Genomic DNA, 20,726 nt, shown 5'->3' on the forward strand with positions numbered 1-20,726 from the left:
GGATAGCTTGCCGGCAAAAGACTGATTAGTGGGTAGTCTTTTGATTTTCGAACAAGAAGCGAGTAAATTTTCTTCGATTGAATCTAACGATGCGACAATTGGAAATTAGTCAAAATCAATTATATAATTCTTCTATAGTGTTTGGAAAATCCATCATAACTGGACTATTTTAGCTGATTGTCAACTAACTGTAACCTTAAGAATTACATTCACAAACAGATTTAGAATTGGGAGCATTACTCTGCTGTAATCAGTAAAAATGATGTTACCTAATACGGCAATAAAGATTAGTTTGTTGCGATTCATAAACCAATATCACAGCAAAATAGCAATAACTGTATGCTAATCGACTTGATCTCCCAAAATATGAAAGCAGCAAAGACTCTTCATTTACCTCCCAAATACAAGTCCATGAATCTTTAAAAGGTAAATGGAACAGAAACCCAACAATAAATCCAAGTACAATTTGTTTCTTTGACAAGAAAGCCAAGTTCAGTTTCTGAAAGATATAATACCGCCAGCAACTACAAGTCAGCAGCAATAGAAATTTACGTCTACTTAATCTTCTTTTTAGGCCTCAACTGCAACCCCAAAAAAGCAACTCAAACTAGTCAGCAACAATTATTGTCCGCTGAACTAAATGTCAATTTAAATTTATCAAGAAAATTAAGTTAAAATCAAGTATTTGATGGTCTAACCTGGTTGCTGTGTCCACACTTCTTCTTGCGGCAGTTGACAGCACGAGGATGCAATCGAGCATAGCACCTTTAGGTATTTTTAAAAGGTATGCATAAGAAACAACTACTGGAAAAGAAGAAAAAAGAACAGAAATAGCATGATGGCAATACATATTAGCCAACAGTCGGAAGGAATGACCGACATAAAATTGGAGATCAGTATGTTACAGGAGGACAATATCCCTTTTCTAGCGGCCATAGACATGTAAAGTCACTTCAGCTACGTCAACCTGCCAGAACTTCGACGAACTTTTCATAAATTCTTAAAAAGGATTGTGTTACTAAAAATTTGGAAACCTTACAACCAGAACACAAAAGATTAAACCCGCAATCATCAGTATTCAGCAACCCATCAACTTCAGGAGTAGTGAAGATAACTTGGATGCTAATCACAACATCAAAACTGGGCAGATGCTACAGGTGCTAGAATTGGACTTAAATTTTGATGAGACACGGCCACTTCTGTTGCTGCTTATGAGAGTACACTCACTTTGATGAGAAAATTTACTTTATGTTAAATACAACTATGACTAGTTGTGTTTGTCTTGATTTGCAAAGTGGAACTTGTGGCTTACTGATCTTACATCATTACCTTTCTCCCTCCCTCCCCCCCCCCCCTCTACATCCACCCACCATCACCCTCTTGACCCATCTCAATCTTCTTCTTCCACCTCCTCCCGACACAAACCTCTTGAGAAAGAAATCACAACAAAAATACAATATTTATTATTCCCAGAAAACACATTAAGATGCCTAGACTGTAACCCCAAAGCTACCAAGGCCAAGAAATAGAGTAATAACCTTCACTGGTCCTTCAAGGCTCGTCTACAGTTTCAACAAGTTTGCACCCCGACAAGCCTTGCAGTAGGGGGGCTTTTGTAGTCATTTAAATTTTATTGAATTTAAATTCATAAAATAATTTGGATTATATTTGAATTTCAAGATATATTAGTCCAAACAAAAAATTGTGGCTAATATAATGGATTAAATATTTAAGTCCAATAGATATGGATTTAATTAAAAGCACAATTTTGTTGGGCTAATCCATTATTTGTGCTTCAAATGATTGAGCCCACTTTCCCAGCCCGAGATCACATCTTATCCTAAAGGAGTACATTTGTTTCGTGTGTCAAATGACGTGACACACCATAACATAACATGGCAAGTCATATTGTAATGCAAATGAAAATGCATCGCATGTACATGTGATATGTTCTACCAATAAGAGATTTATTTGTATCAAAGCTCTCTCTTGTTTGTTGTGAATTCATCCCCCTTTTAAGTTATGGTGGACCCTTATTTATAGTTGTGGATGAGGAGTTATGATGAGAACAAATTTATTTACTTTGATTTGATTGGTTGGCTTGAGTCACCAACCACACATATTAAAGTTGTGACAAAGCCACATTTGATTGGCCACAACACTTGCACACGCGGCATGTTTTCATTGGCCTTAATATTTGACTTGGCATGCTCATGCTATGCCATTTGGTATATGGTATACCCTATAAGCTCCTTTACTTGACTTGGCGTACCACACCATTTGACACATGATACATTTGGCCCTCTAGGATAAGATGACATCTTGGGCCAACAAATTTGGCTCATTATTTGGATCCCAAATAAATGGACTAGCCCAACAAAATTGGACATTAGTTAAACTTATATCTAAAGGACTTAAATATTTAATCCAATTAGTAATATTTATTAGACTAATATATCTTGAATATAAAATAATATCTAGATTATTTTATGGATTTAATCTAACCAATTTAAATGTTTACAATTCTGTCTAACACAAAGTAAAATTTCACCAATGGATTATCCATGAAAGAAGTTGTTTCAATGTTTCATAAGACAGAATGAGATGTAGGTACCAGGATGGTCAAGTATCAGTTTTGCATTCAGGCATTTTGGAAATAGCACCAAAAGATATTCCAACATAGTATAATGTTAAAAAAAATGGATTCCAAGGATCTAATAAGGAATCACGCCATCCTAGGGGAATGCTGGAATGATGAGATAGAAGAGAAATACAAAACATCGACAAAGCCACAATGGTTGTCAATGAAGCAAAGGTTAATGTGAGGCTATAGATGAGTTAGTAGCACATAATTGCTAAGGATACTATCCAATAATCCAACCACACAAATAGAGCACAAACTCTCTTTTTTGGGGGTGGGGGGCTGGGGGCAGCACCACTGAAAGAATCTGCTTATATTTAATGTTTAATCAAATAATATTTCAGGGAAATACTTGACAGTGTGTTCTTCTCTCCCCTCTTCCTTAGGGGTGTCCATTCGAATCGGTTTATCGATAAATCGAATCGATTATTTGTTATCGGTTTATCGATTTCGAAATTTTCCTTATCGAGTTATCGATTTCGATTTCGATTTTGTCCTCTTCGGTTATCGGTTTATCGATAAACCGATAAGATATACTAAAAAGACAAAAAAAATTAATTAATTTTTTTTTAACCTTATTCTATAATACCCTTCCCTTTACCCTAAGTCCCTAACCCTATTATTTCCTCCACCACATTTAAGGAACGGTCATATTTAAAGCTCAAGGGAATGAAGTTCAAATTAATGGAAAACAGAATTAGCCGTGATGATGTATTTTGTTTTTTTTTATACCGTTGGAGTGTTGGTGGCATACATTTGATCCATTACTTTAGTTTCGTTGCATGTGCTTGTTGACACAATTTTTATGTTATAAACGGTGTTCATCTTATTTTAGCTTCTTTTTGTCCATATTAGTTAGGCGTGTTTATAGCGATATACTTTCCGTGGAATCCAGCAAATCTTCTTATTGGTGTAATCGATAACCGAATTGATAAGCCCCAAAAATCGATAAATCAAAATTGAAAAAATCGAAACCTTATTGAAACGATAACGATAAGCATATGTACAAATCGATAATCGATAAGGGTTAAAATCGAATCGATAAATCGAATGCACACCCCTACTCTTCCCTAGAGACAAAGTATCCAACATAGCCGCTCTCCAACAATAACAATCCTCTTACTTGAAAATTGCCTGCTTTAATCCACAAATTATGCTCTTAATGCTCACCCAAATAGAAGTTTATGTCGTTAAAGTATATGCCAGATTCCCTACAAACCATTAGTTCAAAATCATGGCACTAGCATCATCATAAACACTTATGCATTCAGTACAATCATCACAGCTACTGTTAGTACTAATAGCTGTGATAGCTACTATCACTCAACTGCAGTCACTTAAGTTGTCATTTCTAAGCAAACTATTTCGATCTGTCCACCTTGAATAATGGAGCACAACTTCTCTTTTGAGGGGGTGGGGGCAGCACCATCGAGAGAAAATTTACTTATGTTTCCGGGCAATACTTGAAAACATGTTCTCCATTCCCCTCTTCTCCTAAAGGCAAAGTATCTAATATGATCCTTTGCAACAGTAACAACCATCTTACTTAAGAATTGTCTGCTCTAATCCACAAATTATGAGTCATAACTTATAAATTAAATGATGAATCAACTAATGTATCAGGGACAGCATGTACTACTTTCCCCACTTCTCCTAAAGGCAAAATATCCAATATGCTCAGCAACAGTAACAATCATCTTACTCATGATTTGTCTGCTTTAATCCACAAATTATGTTTCTTAACTTTAATGCTTAATAAAAAACTTATGTTTCAGGGAAATACTTGGCAGCATGTTCTTCTCATCCCCCTTATCCTAAAGGCAAAGTATCCAATATGACACTCTGCAACAATAACAATCATCTTACTCAAGATTTGTCTTCTTTAATTAATCCACAAATTATCCTCTCAATAAAAGTTTAATACACTTATGCATTCAGTACAATCATCACAGCTACTGTTAGTACTAATAGCTGTGATAGCTACTATCACTCAACTGCAGTCACTTAAGTTGTCATTTCTAAGCAAACTATTTCGATCTGTCCACCTTGAATAATGGAGCACAACTTCTCTTTTGAGGGGGTGGGGGCAGCACCATCGAGAGAAAATTTACTTATGTTTCCGGGCAATACTTGAAAACATGTTCTCCATTCCCCTCTTCTCCTAAAGGCAAAGTATCTAATATGATCCTTTGCAACAGTAACAACCATCTTACTTAAGAATTGTCTGCTCTAATCCACAAATTATGAGTCATAACTTATAAATTAAATGATGAATCAACTAATGTATCAGGGACAGCATGTACTACTTTCCCCACTTCTCCTAAAGGCAAAATATCCAATATGCTCAGCAACAGTAACAATCATCTTACTCATGATTTGTCTGCTTTAATCCACAAATTATGTTTCTTAACTTTAATGCTTAATAAACTTATGTTTCAGGGAAATACTTGGCAGCATGTTCTTCTCATCCCCCTTATCCTAAAGGCAAAGTATCCAATATGACACTCTGCAACAATAACAATCATCTTACTCAAGATTTGTCTTCTTTAATTAATCCACAAATTATCCACTCAGTAAAAGTTTAAGCTGTTAAAAGTGCAAGCCAGGTTCCCCCCAAACCACTAGTGCAAAATCTTATCATAAGTAACATCATAACCATAACGAAAGAGATAGGCAAAAGAAGAGCTACTCATATGTTTATCACAAAACCTACTGATTCAACAATAAAAGGTACAGTAGGGAGCCTACTTGCGGCATATCATCTTGTCCTGATTGTATTTCCTAGCCAAAGCCATCAACGATGGCTCAATGATTCCACCACGAAGCCTCAGCACCAAATGTAGAGTCGATTCTGCATTTATAAAATGCAATAAAATAAAACTATTAACTTTCACTTCAGTTAGGGCATAACTGTGACATTCGAAAATCTACATAATGAATTTGACCTTAATTAGTAACAAATTCTGTGATCTTAGTCTCTCTATTTAATTTCAACAGATCTAATGAATTTCTAGTTTCTAAACCATGTGACTACTCATCTTTTAAGCTAACAGAATATAATTAAGTAGTATTTACTCTTTGTTTAAATTAGTTAAATTTTACAATTCTATTAATTGAATCATAAAAATACATAACAACTTACCTTTTTGGATGTTGTAATCGGCCAAGGTGCGTCCATCTTCGAGCTGCTTACCAGCAAAAATCAGCCTTTGTTGGTCCGGTGGAATTCCTGAATCAGCACAAAAACACAAAATCACGGACTAAATAAAATAAATATTAAAAAATCATAGAAATAAGCAAATGAAGATGCTAATGTGTCACAAAAACAAGTTTTGTAATACTACCTTCTTTGTCTTGTATTTTGGCTTTAACATTGTCGATTGTATCACTGGATTCAACTTCGAGAGTTATGGTTTTACCAGTGAGAGTTTTCACGAATATCTGCATTTTCGTTACGAGCTGCGGCTTCCTTTTTCCTTCAACTTCTCGCGTTTTTCCTCACAGCTTGAGATGTATTTATAGGTAGGGTTTAGTGGCGGCTGATGCCCGTTGGGCTCGGAAGGGATGGGGCTTTAAGTCATTTTGATCAAACTTGGCGAAGTTTGGCTGAAATTGACTTGTCAATTCGGCTGCAACCCAAGCTAAACGCATTTAAGAATGAAGAATTTTCAGAAATAACTATTTTTTAGTGGCTATTAACTTACTATAGTTATCATATACATAACTATTTTCTGTAGCTACCTTTCAGTTGTTATGGTAATGTATTTGATGTATTCGAGTTACTGTATTCATGAATACAATAGCAAAAATTAGCTAAAAAATAGGACAGTCCAGCTGTCAGCCGCTGTATTCACATGTATCCATACCATGTATTCATGAATACAACGTAATAATAGGTCTTTCCAGTTGTTTAATAATGAAAAGATGCTAATTTAATGGATACACTCCTAATATAACTCGCCTAAATCAATTATAACACACAACATTATCAATCTAATTAATGAGAAGATTTATTAGACGTGCTTTATTGAGTATATTTCATTGGTTGTATTCATTAATTTTCTATTTGTATTGAGAGTATTTTCCTGTATTGTTGTTTTAAATATAGATGAATACACTTAGATTGAGTGCATAACTAATTGATGAATAACATCAAAATGATAGAACTAACAATATATTTAAAAATGTTGTTGTATGAACTCAAATACATATAAATATATCTAAATATAACAGAATACAAGCACTAAATTTAGGGTTTAGGCATTGAACGACTTTATCTCTTCAGTAACCAAGATCAACTGATGGCTTCTCACGTGCAATAGGCATGTAAGCGTAAAAATTGCACGGAGTGCCCTATTTGGTCGCCCCCATTTAATCAATACCCTTTTTTAAAAAAACTTTTAACTTGTACCCACTTTTTAAACAATTTCAACCCCCGTTATCCTCCTCCTTCTCCTCCTCAAAGTTATATCCGCCATCAACCTCTTTCTGAAGTCCGTGACTAAAGGTCCTTACTTGATTGAATGGTGGCAATAGATGATCTGTTAAATGACGAAGCTACAGATCCTATTTGATAATGCATGGCATTAGCAGCATCATATTGGTTATGTAAATTGTTAAACAGTTCCTTGCTTTATCAAATATCGATTAGCAGTTCCTTTGGATGATTTAGTTGTTGAACTAATCATCTAAATAATTGGTCCGATTAGAGAGTTATAAGATGAGGTATCCTTGCTATTGAATGCTTTATGTGACAGTAAAGCAGTTATTTTCATGTTTTCATGACAGTATCATTATGAAGGGAACAAGACTCTAGAGCTGAAGTTCGCCAGTTACAAACAAAAACTTTAGTTTAAGTTCGTCAGTTACAAAACAAAAACTTCAGCTCTAGAGCTGAATTTCGCCAGTGACAACATAAAAACTTCAGCTCTAGAGCTGAAGTTCGCCAGTTACAAAAACAAAAGCTTCAGCTCTAGAGCTGAAGTTCGCTAGTTACAAATAAAAACTTCAGCTATAGAGCTGAAGTTCGCCAGTTACAAACAAAAACTTCAGCTCTAGAGCTGAAGTTCGCCGGTTACAAAACAAAAACTTCAGCTCTAGAGCTGAAGTTCGCGAGTTACAAAAACAAAAATTTCAGCTCTAAAGCTGAAGTTCGCCGGTTACAAAACAAAAACTTCAGCTCTAAAGCTGAAGTTCGCCAGTTACAAAAACAAAAATTTCAGCACACTTGGTTCAACACACTTGCTACTTCAGTCCCGTCTACTAGAATGCTGAAATTTTGCGTGATTGTCTTTGCTACTTCAACCCCGTATGCTGAAGTTACGCAAAAAAAAGTGGGTACGCTAGCAATTTTTTTTGCAAAGCGGGCACAAGTTAAAACGTGACCCAAAAAACGGGTATAGATACAAATGCCCCCATATAAGTACCATGGACTTGAGTTGTCGTAGCCAATTCCTCGGAGGCAGAATCACCAGCCTTGACCTTGCGAGCGTGTCTTGGGATGACGACTAATTTGGCCTTGTAGGTCTTCAACCCAAAAACTTTAACACTTACCACAACTTTTTGGAGCAAAAAAATTGAAAATTGAGGGAGACAATGGCGTTGATAAAGGAGAGAGCTGGGGAGAGAAATCTGGAGCAAAAAATATTGAAAACGGCCATGGCAGCTGCTAGGTCTCCATGTTGCCTAGAGAGTGGAGAGAGAGATCGTGGAGAGAGAAATAAGATATTATGTAGTGATTTTGGGAGAGAATAAACTGAAAGAATGAAAGAGAAAAATATTAGACAGTGAATTTAACGGTTTACTAGTAGGAAATGACCATAAATAGAAAATTTGCTATAAAATAAAAAAGTTAGCTATAGAAAATAATAATTTAAAGGGGTTTTTATTTATAATAAATAGGGTGTAAAGTTTTGCTATAGGAGGTAAAATTTCCTTTAAGAATTAACTTAAATAGCCAGTAAAATAGCGGGCAAATATGTACTATATGTATAATTTATATATAATTGTATATAATTATGGAATAATCTATGTATACTGATTAGAATAATAAATAATAACTTCGATCGGCTATTTATATAAAGATCTCTTATAAAAGGTAGAAATGATACGGTAAGCCGCTTTGAGCATCCATATTTAAAATATACTTAATTTCTAAAAGATATAAATTTAGCCAATTTTGATATATATAAAAAAATGATTGTTCATGTTGTTGTTATTTTTTCTTCTCCTTCTTCTTTTTCAGATATTTAGGTCAACTTCACACCTTCGAGTTTGAACTTAAGCTAGGCCAATTTGGTGTTGCATAGTAGCACCAAAAAAATTATTTATTTTAAGTATTTGGTGTGAAATTTTGACGCTCCCTATTGAAGAGGACTTCATAGGTAGCACAAATTGATTCTTAAAAGAACTTGTTAATATACAGAGAAATTCATTTACATAATTTGTCCTAAATCCCAATATAGCTTTCCTTTAGTTCTAGTGAGGATAGAAAAGTTTATATGTAAAGGACTAGAAAGAAAAGCATTTACAAGATACATATTTCAAATCACATCTTATTGGCTAACTGAGGATATAAACAAACAACTTGACATACTCGAAACCGGACCACATTCCAGTATAGTTCTTATTACAGATAAAATACACCTGAAATATAAATATGGACCCAATGTATAAAGCAAAATCCATGTGACAAAACATTACAATAGTTGCAAAATGCATAGTTTCAGGCCTCTACAAGGCCATTTTCTGTGTAGAAATGACACCAGGTGCCACTCTATAGGGCTGCTATTTAGGAATTAGTCAGTTTTTCAGTTCAATTTTTCGGGACAAAAATGTTTTGAAGTGTCCCGAAGTTAAGATTTTTAGTTTAAAATTTCATGACAAAATAATTACTGGCTAATCTCTAAATATCATTCCTGAGAATGGCTATATCTGCAATTGCCCCATTTTCTATTGCATTTCGGACAATGCTTTCTCGAGCTGGCTCCATTTTTGCTCCATCGTACCATTATAGCCAACTGACATTCTTATCAATCCAGGCGAAATCCCAGCCAATTCCTTCTCTTGGTTATTCATTTCACTACTAGTACTACTGCCCGAACATGACATAAGTGTCTCATAATAGCCCAAACTCACAGCCATGAACCCAAATTGTGTGCAATTTTGCAAAACATTCATCAAACGGTTTGCTCTTTCCTCAGTTCCCATGTCCAGACACAAAATTCCACCGTAGCCGTAGTTTTTATTCGCCATGGACTTGAGAAGGGCATTATCTGGGTGATTTTCTAGACCTGGGTTAATGACTTTGAGCCCGAGATTCGTCATTCTAGTAGCGAAAATGAGTGCTCGATCGCAATGCTCTTTCATTCTTAGGCCTAAGTGGGGCAGTCTTTCTGACAGTTCGAACGCGACCTTCGCGTTCATGGTTGGGCCTAGTAGCATCAGTGCCCCTTGACGAAGATCCATCATTGAGTTCACTAGACTTGCCGGTCCACACACAGCACCTGTGTGTTTTTTGCAAAGTAAAATAATTTCAATTTCATTTAATGCGGATTCAAAATTTTATGTCAATCAATTAAGATAAAAGAGCCACAACAACAACAACAACAACCCAGTATAATCCCACTTAGTGGGGTCTGGGGAGGGTAGTGTGTACGCAGATCTTACCACTACCCTAGGGTAGAGAGGCTGTTTCCAATAGAAACTCGACATCCTTCCCTCCAAGAACTTCCCACCTTGCTCTTGAGGAGACTCCAACTCACAACCTCTTGGTTGGAAGTGAGAGTTGTTTACCATCAGAGCAACCTCTCTTGCCTACTACCTATAAATTTAGAGTACATATATCATTGTTCAATATAGGTAGATTAACATTGTATATTCTATTACCTTGTGACATTGAAAAGAAATTCAGTACTTCAACGCAAAATATCAAATATTCTAGAAAAGGGATAAATAACAAATTAGGTGAAATAAAAATAAGACTAGAACAACATTTAAATAGTTGAAATGGATATTTAAGGAGTAAGATTGGGGTGAAATTCAAAAATAGCCAGATTTACTAGTGGTAATTGAAAAATAACCACAGTTTCAAAAGTAATCAAAATTTAGCCACTTTTCATGTAAAGATAAATCTGAACGAAAATACTGTTCAAAATCCGAAAAATATTCCAACAAAATATAATGGAACTCTAGTATATTATACTGAACTGGAGTTCCAGCATAATATACTTGTCCAACATAATATGTTGGAAGTTCATACACATGTAATTCAATCTCCAGTATATTATGCTGAAACTTTCCGTATTACAACAAAATAATGGCTATTTTTCAATGATTTTGCAAACGCTAGTTATTTTTTAATTACCCGTTTGAAAACTTACTAGCCTGTGTTATTTTCACGATTGTGACTTTGACAGGTCTAAAGAAAAAAAGCGTACGAGCATCACATACTATCAATCAAGATTTAGAGAATCCTAGGATGTCTGATATATTGTCCTTATTATGCTCACATATATTGTAAGTCCAATAAAACAATATTAGGACAAAACTAATGGAGTACCTTTTTCAATTAATAAAGCAAGTGATGATTAATCTTTATATGAAAACAAATACTCCATCCGTTTTAAGTTATGTGAACCTATTTTTTTTGTGGTCTGTGCCAAAAAGAATGACTCATTTCCTTATTTGGAAATAATTTACCTTTATGCAATGATTTATAGACACACAAAATATATGTGTCTGATTTTACACGACAAGTTCAAAAGTCTTCTCTTTTTTCTTAAACTCCGTGCCATGAATCACATCAACTTAAACGGGGAGTAGGAACTAACATACAAAACGGTTCACGAGACGTGTAACTATTGCATGAAGAAATATGATAGACGTGAAAACAAGGACCACATGATAAAGGGTAACATACTAAGATATACCTGCAATGACATCGGCACCACCGCTAATATATTTAGAGATACTATGAACAACGACGTCGGCTCCCAACCTCGCCGGAGACAACACCATCGGAGCAAACGTGTTGTCCACTACCACCGTCACCCCCTTATCATGCGCTATCCTACACAACTCTGGAATGTTCGAAACCGTCAACGTCGGATTTGAAATTGACTCAAAATACAACACCTTCGTTTTCCCTTTCACAATTGCTTCATTAATCATATCAAAATCCCTAATGTCCACAAACGACGTCGTTATATTAGACTTCCTCGGTAAAAAATGCGTGAGCAAAGCATGTGTCCCGCCGTACAAGGAACGGGAGGCCACCACATGGTCCCCCGAGCTACAGAGCTGGAGCATCACGGATGCGATAGCTGACATGCCCGAGGACGTGCAGTAGGCGGCCTCGGTACCCTCTAAGGCCGCCATGAGGCGGCCCAAGTTGAGGACGGTAGGGTTGAAATGACGGCTATAAATGAAGAAATCACGGTCAGGGCCGAGTTCGCCCGCAAACATGCGGCTCAAAGTCTCCGGGTCCATGACGGTGAATGTGGCGGAGGCTTCGATGGACATGTTGACTCCGCCATGTTCGCCAAATTCGTGGCGGATATCTGCTAACGCCGCCGCTGGATCCTCCCATATGAGGTGGTGCTTGAAGTCGTCACGATGATCATGTTCATCGGAAGCCGATCTCTTCTGGTTTGAAACGATCGCATTTTGTTGTAATTTATCCGCCATGTATAAGATGTACAATTAATTGATTTGGGTGAAAGAGAGATAAAAACGATCGTTTCCAACGAGAAGATTGAAGAATAGTTTTACGTTACGTTGATGAGGAAAATAAATAGGAAGCTAATTATGTGGATATTAACAAAAAGAAATTAAAAGAAAACAAGGGCAGTCTCCTATTTTTTTTTATTTTATTTTTGGTAATTAGCAAAGAGTTTCTTTAACTCTTGTCTTTACTTTCTTTTTCTTCTTAATTTAGTTTACTGCCTTAATTATTATTGCATGGCACGAGATTTAAAGATACGACAATTCATACGTAGAAATTGTACGTTGGTCATCATGAAATTTTAGTTTACGTAAATATTTTTTTCTTTCTGTTTTAGGCATTTCTATCCTGGAAACAGCCTCTCTGCCCCCCGAGGTAGAGGTAACGTATGCATACATATTACCCTCCCCGAACCCCACTTGTGGGATTACACTGGGTTGTTGTTGTTGTTGTTTTAGGCATCTCTATATAGATACAACAAGAAAAATGGAGTAAGAAAAAAGCAATTGTTAGGTGGCAAAATCAGACGTTCATGCCGTAACAACATTAATGGTACTTGTGGCTATTATGGTGGTTCTTACGTACAAGTAAGCCTTGCAGAGAAAGAAATAAAGACTATATGGCATATAGTCCACATTTCTCACGTGCTTTGGTATACTGCATTTGGGACGCCTAACTAGAATTTGAGTCCTATATATAAAGAAGTCCTAAACCTTGAAATTGTTGCTTTGTTATTTCTTTATATATTATGTACTTTTGTGTATCACTTAAGACAAGTATATACTCCCTCGATTTGCTCATTTTTAGTTGTCAATAGACTTTGCACCCATTAAGAAATAATAAATGAAGTATATTTTTAACTATAATATTTATAATAATAATAGTATTTTAAAATGTCTTGATAAATAATTTGGAAAATAAACAATTAATGACAAAGGTAAAACAAGAAAAAAGATGTAAACATTTTATGGCAAAGAAGAAAACAACGGACAGGCAGTCGTGTTCTTTTTCTAAATTCTGCAGTTTCATTTTTAAATGAAACACGTAAAGCAATGTAATTTTTAACTTCACTTCCTAAATTCTGCATTTTCATTTTTCTTCTGCGGAAGAAGAAAGTTTAATAATAAATGATTACGGAAAGCTACAGGCAGTCGTGTTTTTTTTTTTTTCATTTACTAATTTTTTTTCTTTTCTCTTATTTTATATTGTGGGTGTATTATATTTTATACAAACAAATAGTGATGTTGCATATGTTTCGAAATCCTACTAACTATAGCTAGCTGCTACATATATGTTAAAAAAAACTTCAAAGTCATATATTCCGCCATCAGCTCCTTGATCTTGGTTGCCGAGGACATCTGATATCGCTTATTTCTTCTTCTTGGTGTAAATACGCTAATGGCTCTGATACCATAAACGACAATAACTATCTACTCATAATAAAATTCATCAAACATATATAATGTAATATGACCAATATTTTGGCTAGTGGAGTCCATCTCATATAAGCATAAACATATTTATAAAATAGAATTTGTTGGCAATATTCTTTGGGACCCAAAAGTATTGCATTGTGTGGTGAATATCATTTGCACAAGTTGTATCTTTTCTTTTACAGCTTTGAGGTCAAGGCTTTTCTGCCTATAAAAGGAAAGGCCATTAGTTCATTTTAAATATACCAACAAGACTTGAGTCTTCATTTCTTGTTTCTTTCTCTCCTTCTTTATTGAGAGTTGTTTGTAAGAGAGTTGAGTGTTGGAAAATACTTGTGTGATCCCCATTTTAAATTTACTCTAATTTTGTATGTTCTTTTGTACTCTTGTTGCTATAGTGAATTTGCTCATCTCCACTTGTGGACGTAGGCCACTTTGACCGAACCACGTTAAATTTGATCGAAGTGCAAACTTCAAAATGTGGAAATTAAAGATGAAAGCTATCCTAATTCAAGATGGCTTAGATTTGGCACTGTAAGGAAAGGAGAAGAAGCCAGATAAAATGACGGACGAGGAGTTTGTCGTCATTGACAAAAAAAGCAAAAGCAGGTACTATTTTAAATCTCTCAAATGAAGTTTTGCGTGAAGTTGCTGCAGAAAGCTCAGCCAAAAGTATATGGGAAAAGCTGAAAACCTTGTATATGAAAAGAACAATAGAAAACCGGCTTTACGTAAAGCAAAAACTCTACACTTTTCATATGGTTGAAGGTACCTCTATAATTACACATCTTGATACTTTTGATTCTCTTCTTATGGATTTAAGTAACATAGATATTAAAATCAAAGATGAGGATCAAGTTGTGTTATTGCTTATTTCCTTACCCCAGTCGTTTAAACATATAAGAGATACTATGCTTTATGGAAAGAATAATATCTCTTATAAAGATATCAAATCTATTTTGAAATCAAAAGAATAAATAGATAGAGATATTACTGGGAAAACTAGTGGGAACTAAGGGAAAACTTGTTCATAAGAGGTAGATCCAATAAAAAAGATTCAAGTAGCGAAAGACCTAAGTCAAGGTCAAAATCCAGATATAGAAATGTCATGTGCAAATACTGTCATAAGAAAGGTCACATTATTTCTGAATGCTTTAAATTGAAAAACAAAGAAAAGCATACAGAAAAGAAAATTGACACAAAAATACTGACACTGCCGAAATAAGTATAGTTGCAGATGAGACTGAGGGAACTATTCTTTTAACAACTAATAATAGTTTCAAATCTAACAATGAGTAAATTTTATATTCGGGTTGTTGTTATCATATGTGTCCCAAACAGAATTTATTTACCACATATGAATCTATTGGAAGTAGAGTTGTCTTTATGGGCAGTAATGTTGCCTGCAAAGTTATTGGAAAATGTACTGTCCGAATCAAAATGCACGATGGTGTGGTGAGAACTCTCACCGATGTTATACACGTTCCTGACTTGAAGAAAAATCTCATCTCTTTGGGCACTGTAGAATGTCTTGGGTGTAAGTACATAGGTGAATATGGAGTTTCAAACATTTCTCATGGTGCTGTTGTGATCATGAAAGCATGCAGATCTAGTACATATACTCTATTGGGATCTTCTGACATCACCAAATTGTGGTATATGAAATTGGCCCATATGAGTGAAAAAGGTCTTTACACCCTCAGCAAAAGAGGTCTCTATGTGGCCAAAGTACCGAAAATATTGAGTTCTATGAACACTATGTGTTTGGGAAGCAGAAAGAGCCAGCTTCAAATCTCCAGCAATTCATAGAACAAAAGCTACTTTGGATTACATTCATTCAGATCTTTGAGGTCCTTCACGTACCCCATCAAAAGGTGGTGCCAGGTATATGTTAACTTTCATCGATAATTATTCAAGGATAGTTTGGATTTATTTTCTGAAAAATAAAAGTGATGTTTTATTAATTTTAAACAATGAAAAGTTTTGATTGAGAAGCAAACAGGAAACCAGGTTAAGCGGCTTAGAACAAATATTGTCTTGAAATTTTGTAATAATGTATTCAACGAATTTTACAAGAATGAAAAAATTGCTCGATACCGTACTGTGAGAATGACACCTCAATAAAATGGTGTGACAGAAAGGATGATGAAAAGGGCTCGCTGCATGATTTCAAATGTTGGATTGATAAACACCTTTTGGGTAAAAGCTATCTCTATAACTTGTTATATTATCAACCGTGCTCCTTCTGCACCCTTGAACTTCAAGACTCCAGAGGAAATGTGGTCAGATACTCCTCCTAATTATTCTGATTTAAAGATATTTGGTTGCCCTGCATACATGCATGTAAATGATGGAAAATTAGAGCCAAAGGCTAAAAAGTGCATTTTCCTTGAGTATGCATTTGGGGTGAAAGGATATCAACTATGGTATCCTAATCCCAAGGAACCAAAATTTATATTATCAGAGATATAACCTTTGATGAATCCTCCATGTTACATTCCAAAAAAAAGTCTTCTAGTTCTTGTAATATGGATAAAGGTAAGAGTGCACAGAAGAAGGTGGATGTTGAGATTGGCATTCCTTCTAAGCCAAGCTCACCAACTTTGGAGCAAAATACAGTTGAAACTCCTGACGTTGAGCCAAGCTCGCCAACTTTGGGATTAGTTAGAGTATTTACTCTAATTTTGTGCGCTCTTTTGTACTCTTGTTGCTATAGTGAATTTGCTCCTCTCTGCTTGTGGACGTAGGTCACTTTGATTGAACCACGTTAAATTTGTATCTTCTTTATATGCTTTAATTGCCATTGTTATATTGTCATTATAACATTATTTGGCTAAATTTCGCACTATCCGGGTTCCGATCGTAACACGTAAAAACATATATACAAGAGCTTTCTTAGAATAAGACCCCATATGACCAAGGATACACGATAAACAGGTATGTATGTATGTATGTATGTATGTATGTATGTATATATATATATATATATACATATATACATTAGAATAAGACCCCATATGACCAAGGATACACGATAAACAGGTATGTATGTATGTATGTATGTATGTGTATGTATGTATATATATATATATATATATATATATATATATATATATATATATATATATATATATATATATAGAGAGAGAGAGAGAGAGAGAGAGAGAGAGAGAGAGAGAGAGAGAGAGAGAGAGAGAGAGAGATAAACAGGTATGTATGTATGCATGCATGTATGTATGTGTATATATATATATATTATTAATGTGGATGTTATGCAAAGTCTCATAGACAGGTGGCTACTGTTTTGAAAAGTGTCTAGTAAACAATAAAGGAACCGGAAAAATAACTAATTAAGCAATCACGAAATAATTAAAAAACCTAAACAAAATAGTAAACGCATAATAAATAAACCAAGTAATAAAACTAATTGTAAAAAAAAATAGTACCTTAAATTGTAAAAATACAAGTAACCAGTTGATGAAGACCATACAAGCCGTGTTTGTGTGCAAGAAAATTGATGAAAAACAAGCTTCATATCACCAAGGAAAGAAAGTACGCAAAATATATAATAAGCTACACTAAATTAACAAGGGAAATATTTTACTCCATTATTCATTTGCTTTCTCTAAGTACTTTTGCTTTTCTTCCTCACTCATAAAAGCAGTAATTGGAAAAGACTTTCCAATTCCCATAGGAGTCTTGAAATAAATCTTTTTTGAAGCAGGATCTTCAATGCTCATTTCAACAATTGGCACCCAAAGAAATAGTTGCTTACTCTTAACACCAGTCATTTTTTTCATCTTACATTTCTCCACATATGCAGTTACCTCAATAGCATAACTTACTAGGGTTTTTGTTGCAGCAAAATAATGTTCGTATGGCGCCTTTTGTTTCATCCATACAAATCCTGTTTCGCGAACGTATCCACATTCTTCAAGATCTTTAAGAGGAAGAACTCCTTTTGGAAACCCTAAATCTTGTAGCATTTCTACTGAATGACGGTAGCATTCTTCAGCTCCATACACAATTTCTGCTCCTGCGCGTTCATCTTCGTGTGATTTTTGAAGATCACTAGCCATTTTGCAATTGAATCAGATAGGAAAGAACGTATGTACGTAGGATATTGTAATATGGTTCAGCAACTGAGGCTTATTATATGGTTAAATTGTTGGCTGGAATTAGTTGAGCTAGAAAAGTTTTGGTCGAAAGAGCTGCTTACCTAACGCTAAACAAAAAAGAATATTGTGCCAAATTGCTAGCTACTTTCCCAATTAAGCAGTTGTGCACGACAAAATTTTCAGACTCGCCAATCCCATGATTATACAACTAATTGGGCATTTTAAAGGGCTTTTTTCACTTTTAGCTCGCACCAGAAACTATTTATATTCGGTAGCTGAAAAAAGTGTATATAAAATTTGTATAATTTTTGTATATAATATACAAAACGTATATATGTCCAAAAATTATATATTTTTCGACTATTATTTTGAGAGCGGCTATACAATGTCATTTTTCCCATTTTAAATTGTCACTTTATTGGGCTTCCATAAGCCTACTCAAAGAATACATATACATATATGTTACGAATATGATATATATAATAGTAAAAATTGCACGGGGCGCCCTATTTGATTGCTCCCATTTAACGACAAAATAGCACGGTATAGCCAGTTTTCGGACTGGTCATTCAAAAATAGCCAGCGTTTACGAAGTCAATGAAAAATAGCCACTATTTTGCTGCAACAGAGACCGATCCAGCATAATATACTGGAGTTCGGTGCACCTGTGTATGAACTTCAGCATATTATGCTGGACCGATATACTTTGCTGACTCCAGTATAATATACTGGAGACTGGAGTACCGGTGCTCCAAACTCCAGTATATTATACTAGACAATTATACTTGCTGGAACTCCAGTATATTATGCTGGAGTTCTAGTGTACTTATGCTGGAACTCCATCATATTATGCTGGAGTTCCAGCATACTTATCCTGGAACTCCAGTATAATATGCCGGAGTTCAAGTACACATACTTATGCTGGAACTCCAGTATAATATACTGGCGTATCTTCCGGGTTTTGAACAGTGTTTTCGCTCAGATTTATCTTTACATGAAAAGTGGCTAAATTTCGATTACTTTTGAAACTGGGCTATTTTTGAATGACCCGTTGTAAATCTGGCTATTTTTGAATTTCTCCCCCATTTAACATATACCCATTTTTTAAAAAAACTTTTAACTTGTACCCACTTTTAAAATAACTTCAGCCCCCTTTCTCCTCCTCATTCTCCTCCTTCGTTTTCTTCCTCTTCTTCTTGCAAACAACCACAAATGTTCACAAACTGTCTGGTAGTTGAATACTTGAAGGAAACTATCACAAACGTTCAAGAAAACTGTCTATTCCTGTTTTTATGTATTTCTATGTAGTTGAATAGTTGAATACTTGAAGGAAAATGGAAGAAAAGACTCCTTTTAGAATTACATGCAAATTCAGGCTTAGCAGGTATACATATTGGTCTAAGTATTTCAATATGTATGCAGAATTATTTTTTTCTTTTTCTGCAACTGAAACTTTTGATCGACTTGTGAAATTTAATAGAGATAGATGCTTACACATTTTCATGTGTGAGACAAGAGCATATCAGAAAAACTTCAGCTCTCGCCAGTTACAAAACAAAATTTCAGCTCTAGAGCTGAACTTCAGGCCCGTCTACTAGAATGCTGAAGTTTTGTGTGATTGTCTTTGCTACTTCAGCCCCGTATGCTGAAGTTATGCGAAAAAGCTGGTATGCTTGCAATTTTTTTTTGCAAAGCGGACACAAGTTAAAACCTGACACAAAAAGCGGGTATAGATGCAAATGCAAATAGGGAATCTTAAAGAAATGTCCCAAAAAAATCCTAACTTACCAACCTCTAGCCATTAATCATAGACTTAACAACACTAGCCAAGCACATATAAAAATTAAAAACCCAAAGAAATAAGGTTCTTTTGCTCCAAGAATCATACACAAAGATCTCCTTCCATATTTTTAAGTGTGATTAGCAATATTAGTTGCAAGACGGAAAGAAAATTTCAAGGGTGAGGTAGCAAATAAGGTGATAAAATACAAATATATATATATATATATATATATATATATATATATATATAAGATTCCAAAAATCTAAGCAAAAAAGGACTTTTTTCAATGGGTATGGCTGAGATTCATTGAAAACATATAGATGAGTGAATATACAAAATTTGAGAAAGATTGGAGGTGATTTGGATTGAATTTGTATCAAAATTCATAGTTAAAATCGAGTTCAAAAAATTCTTCTGGGACACGTGTATCTCACACGCAGGTATTCATGGATATACATGTGATACACATTTGACACAAATATGATACATATGTGGTACACAATGTGATACACCTATCATTTTTTTATGTTAATCTTCTACTTCGAATTTTCAATTCAAACCATCTCAAAACTCCACCAAATCATCCCAAGACTGAGATTTAAGCTCCTTAAGGTGTATCCAATCTGTTCTAATAATACTCACTTAAAAGAAAGCAAAAATTTAACTCTTTTTGGTTACAAATAACTAATTGGCTAATATTAGTAATATTTTATGAATTGACCAATTTTTATAATAAGTTACTTATAAATGGACATAACTGATATTTTCCCCGTATATAATATCCACAGCCTAATACCGGGTATTCTACTCGTTTGAAGCCTGGTCATGTACGATCTAAAGTGTCTTAATTTTCCATGTTTTGTTTCCATTGAGTTTCCTATATACCATTCTCAACCTCCTTCAACACAAATTATAATCTCGTTAACATACTCGAAAGACTTTATTCCCACGTATTTTGCACGAGAGAACAATAATTCCACCATTGATATTCATTAAAAAGTTTTTAAACTTTGAATTCGAATTTGGA

The 20,726-nt window shown here is 34.8% G+C and overlaps 4 protein-coding genes across 4 annotated transcripts; all 4 read right to left on the minus strand.

Moving 5' to 3' along the window:
• Positions 1 to 365: 365 nt before the first annotated feature.
• LOC107799554 (ubiquitin-ribosomal protein eL40 fusion protein) lies at positions 366 to 6,268 on the minus strand. Its single transcript, XM_016622680.2, has 5 exons — positions 5,986 to 6,268; positions 5,784 to 5,870; positions 5,390 to 5,492; positions 699 to 765; positions 366 to 581 (listed from the first exon to the last, which is right to left on the minus strand). The coding sequence occupies exons 1-5, from the start codon at positions 6,086 to 6,088 to the stop codon at positions 555 to 557; spliced, it is 387 nt and encodes a 128-aa protein (XP_016478166.1). The 5' UTR covers positions 6,089 to 6,268; the 3' UTR covers positions 366 to 554.
• A 2,911-nt stretch (positions 6,269 to 9,179) lies between these two features.
• LOC107799551 (methionine gamma-lyase-like) lies at positions 9,180 to 10,186 on the minus strand (the record flags this gene model as incomplete). Its single annotated transcript, XM_016622676.2, has 1 exon — positions 9,180 to 10,186. A coding segment is annotated over one exon (594 nt), but the record flags the coding sequence as incomplete, so codon positions are not given.
• Positions 10,187 to 10,237: 51 nt separating this feature from the next.
• LOC142181085 (methionine gamma-lyase-like) lies at positions 10,238 to 12,452 on the minus strand. The gene is made up of 2 exons (XM_075253235.1): positions 11,572 to 12,452; positions 10,238 to 10,463 (listed from the first exon to the last, which is right to left on the minus strand). The coding sequence occupies exons 1-2, from the start codon at positions 12,326 to 12,328 to the stop codon at positions 10,438 to 10,440; spliced, it is 783 nt and encodes a 260-aa protein (XP_075109336.1). The 5' UTR covers positions 12,329 to 12,452; the 3' UTR covers positions 10,238 to 10,437.
• A 4,954-nt stretch (positions 12,453 to 17,406) lies between these two features.
• Positions 17,407 to 17,877, minus strand: LOC107799553 (uncharacterized). The gene has a single exon (XM_016622679.2). The coding sequence runs from the start codon at positions 17,875 to 17,877 to the stop codon at positions 17,407 to 17,409; it is 471 nt and encodes a 156-aa protein (XP_016478165.1).
• Between the last annotated feature and the right edge of the window lie 2,849 nt (positions 17,878 to 20,726).

Source organism: Nicotiana tabacum, chromosome 5 (genome assembly GCF_000715075.1).
Source record: "Nicotiana tabacum cultivar K326 chromosome 5, ASM71507v2, whole genome shotgun sequence".
Taxonomy (NCBI): Eukaryota; Viridiplantae; Streptophyta; class Magnoliopsida; order Solanales; family Solanaceae; genus Nicotiana; species Nicotiana tabacum.

Coding starts and splice junctions, on each gene's coding strand:
- LOC107799554 (XM_016622680.2), bottom strand. CDS start 6,088: ATGCAGATATTCGTGAAAACTCTCACTGGTAAAACCATAACTCTCGAA. Junction 5,493..5,783: donor CGATTACAACATCCAAAAAG/GTAAGTTGTTAT, acceptor TTATAAATGCAG/AATCGACTCTACATTTGGTG. Junction 582..698: donor AGTGTGGACACAGCAACCAG/GTTAGACCATCA, acceptor TTGGGGTTGCAG/TTGAGGCCTAAAAAGAAGAT.
- LOC142181085 (XM_075253235.1), bottom strand. CDS start 12,328: ATGGCGGATAAATTACAACAAAATGCGATCGTTTCAAACCAGAAGAGA. Junction 10,464..11,571: donor TGGTGCCGATGTCATTGCAG/GTATATCTTAGT, acceptor CTAAATTTATAG/GTAGTAGGCAAGAGAGGTTG.
- LOC107799553 (XM_016622679.2), bottom strand. CDS start 17,877: ATGGCTAGTGATCTTCAAAAATCACACGAAGATGAACGCGCAGGAGCA.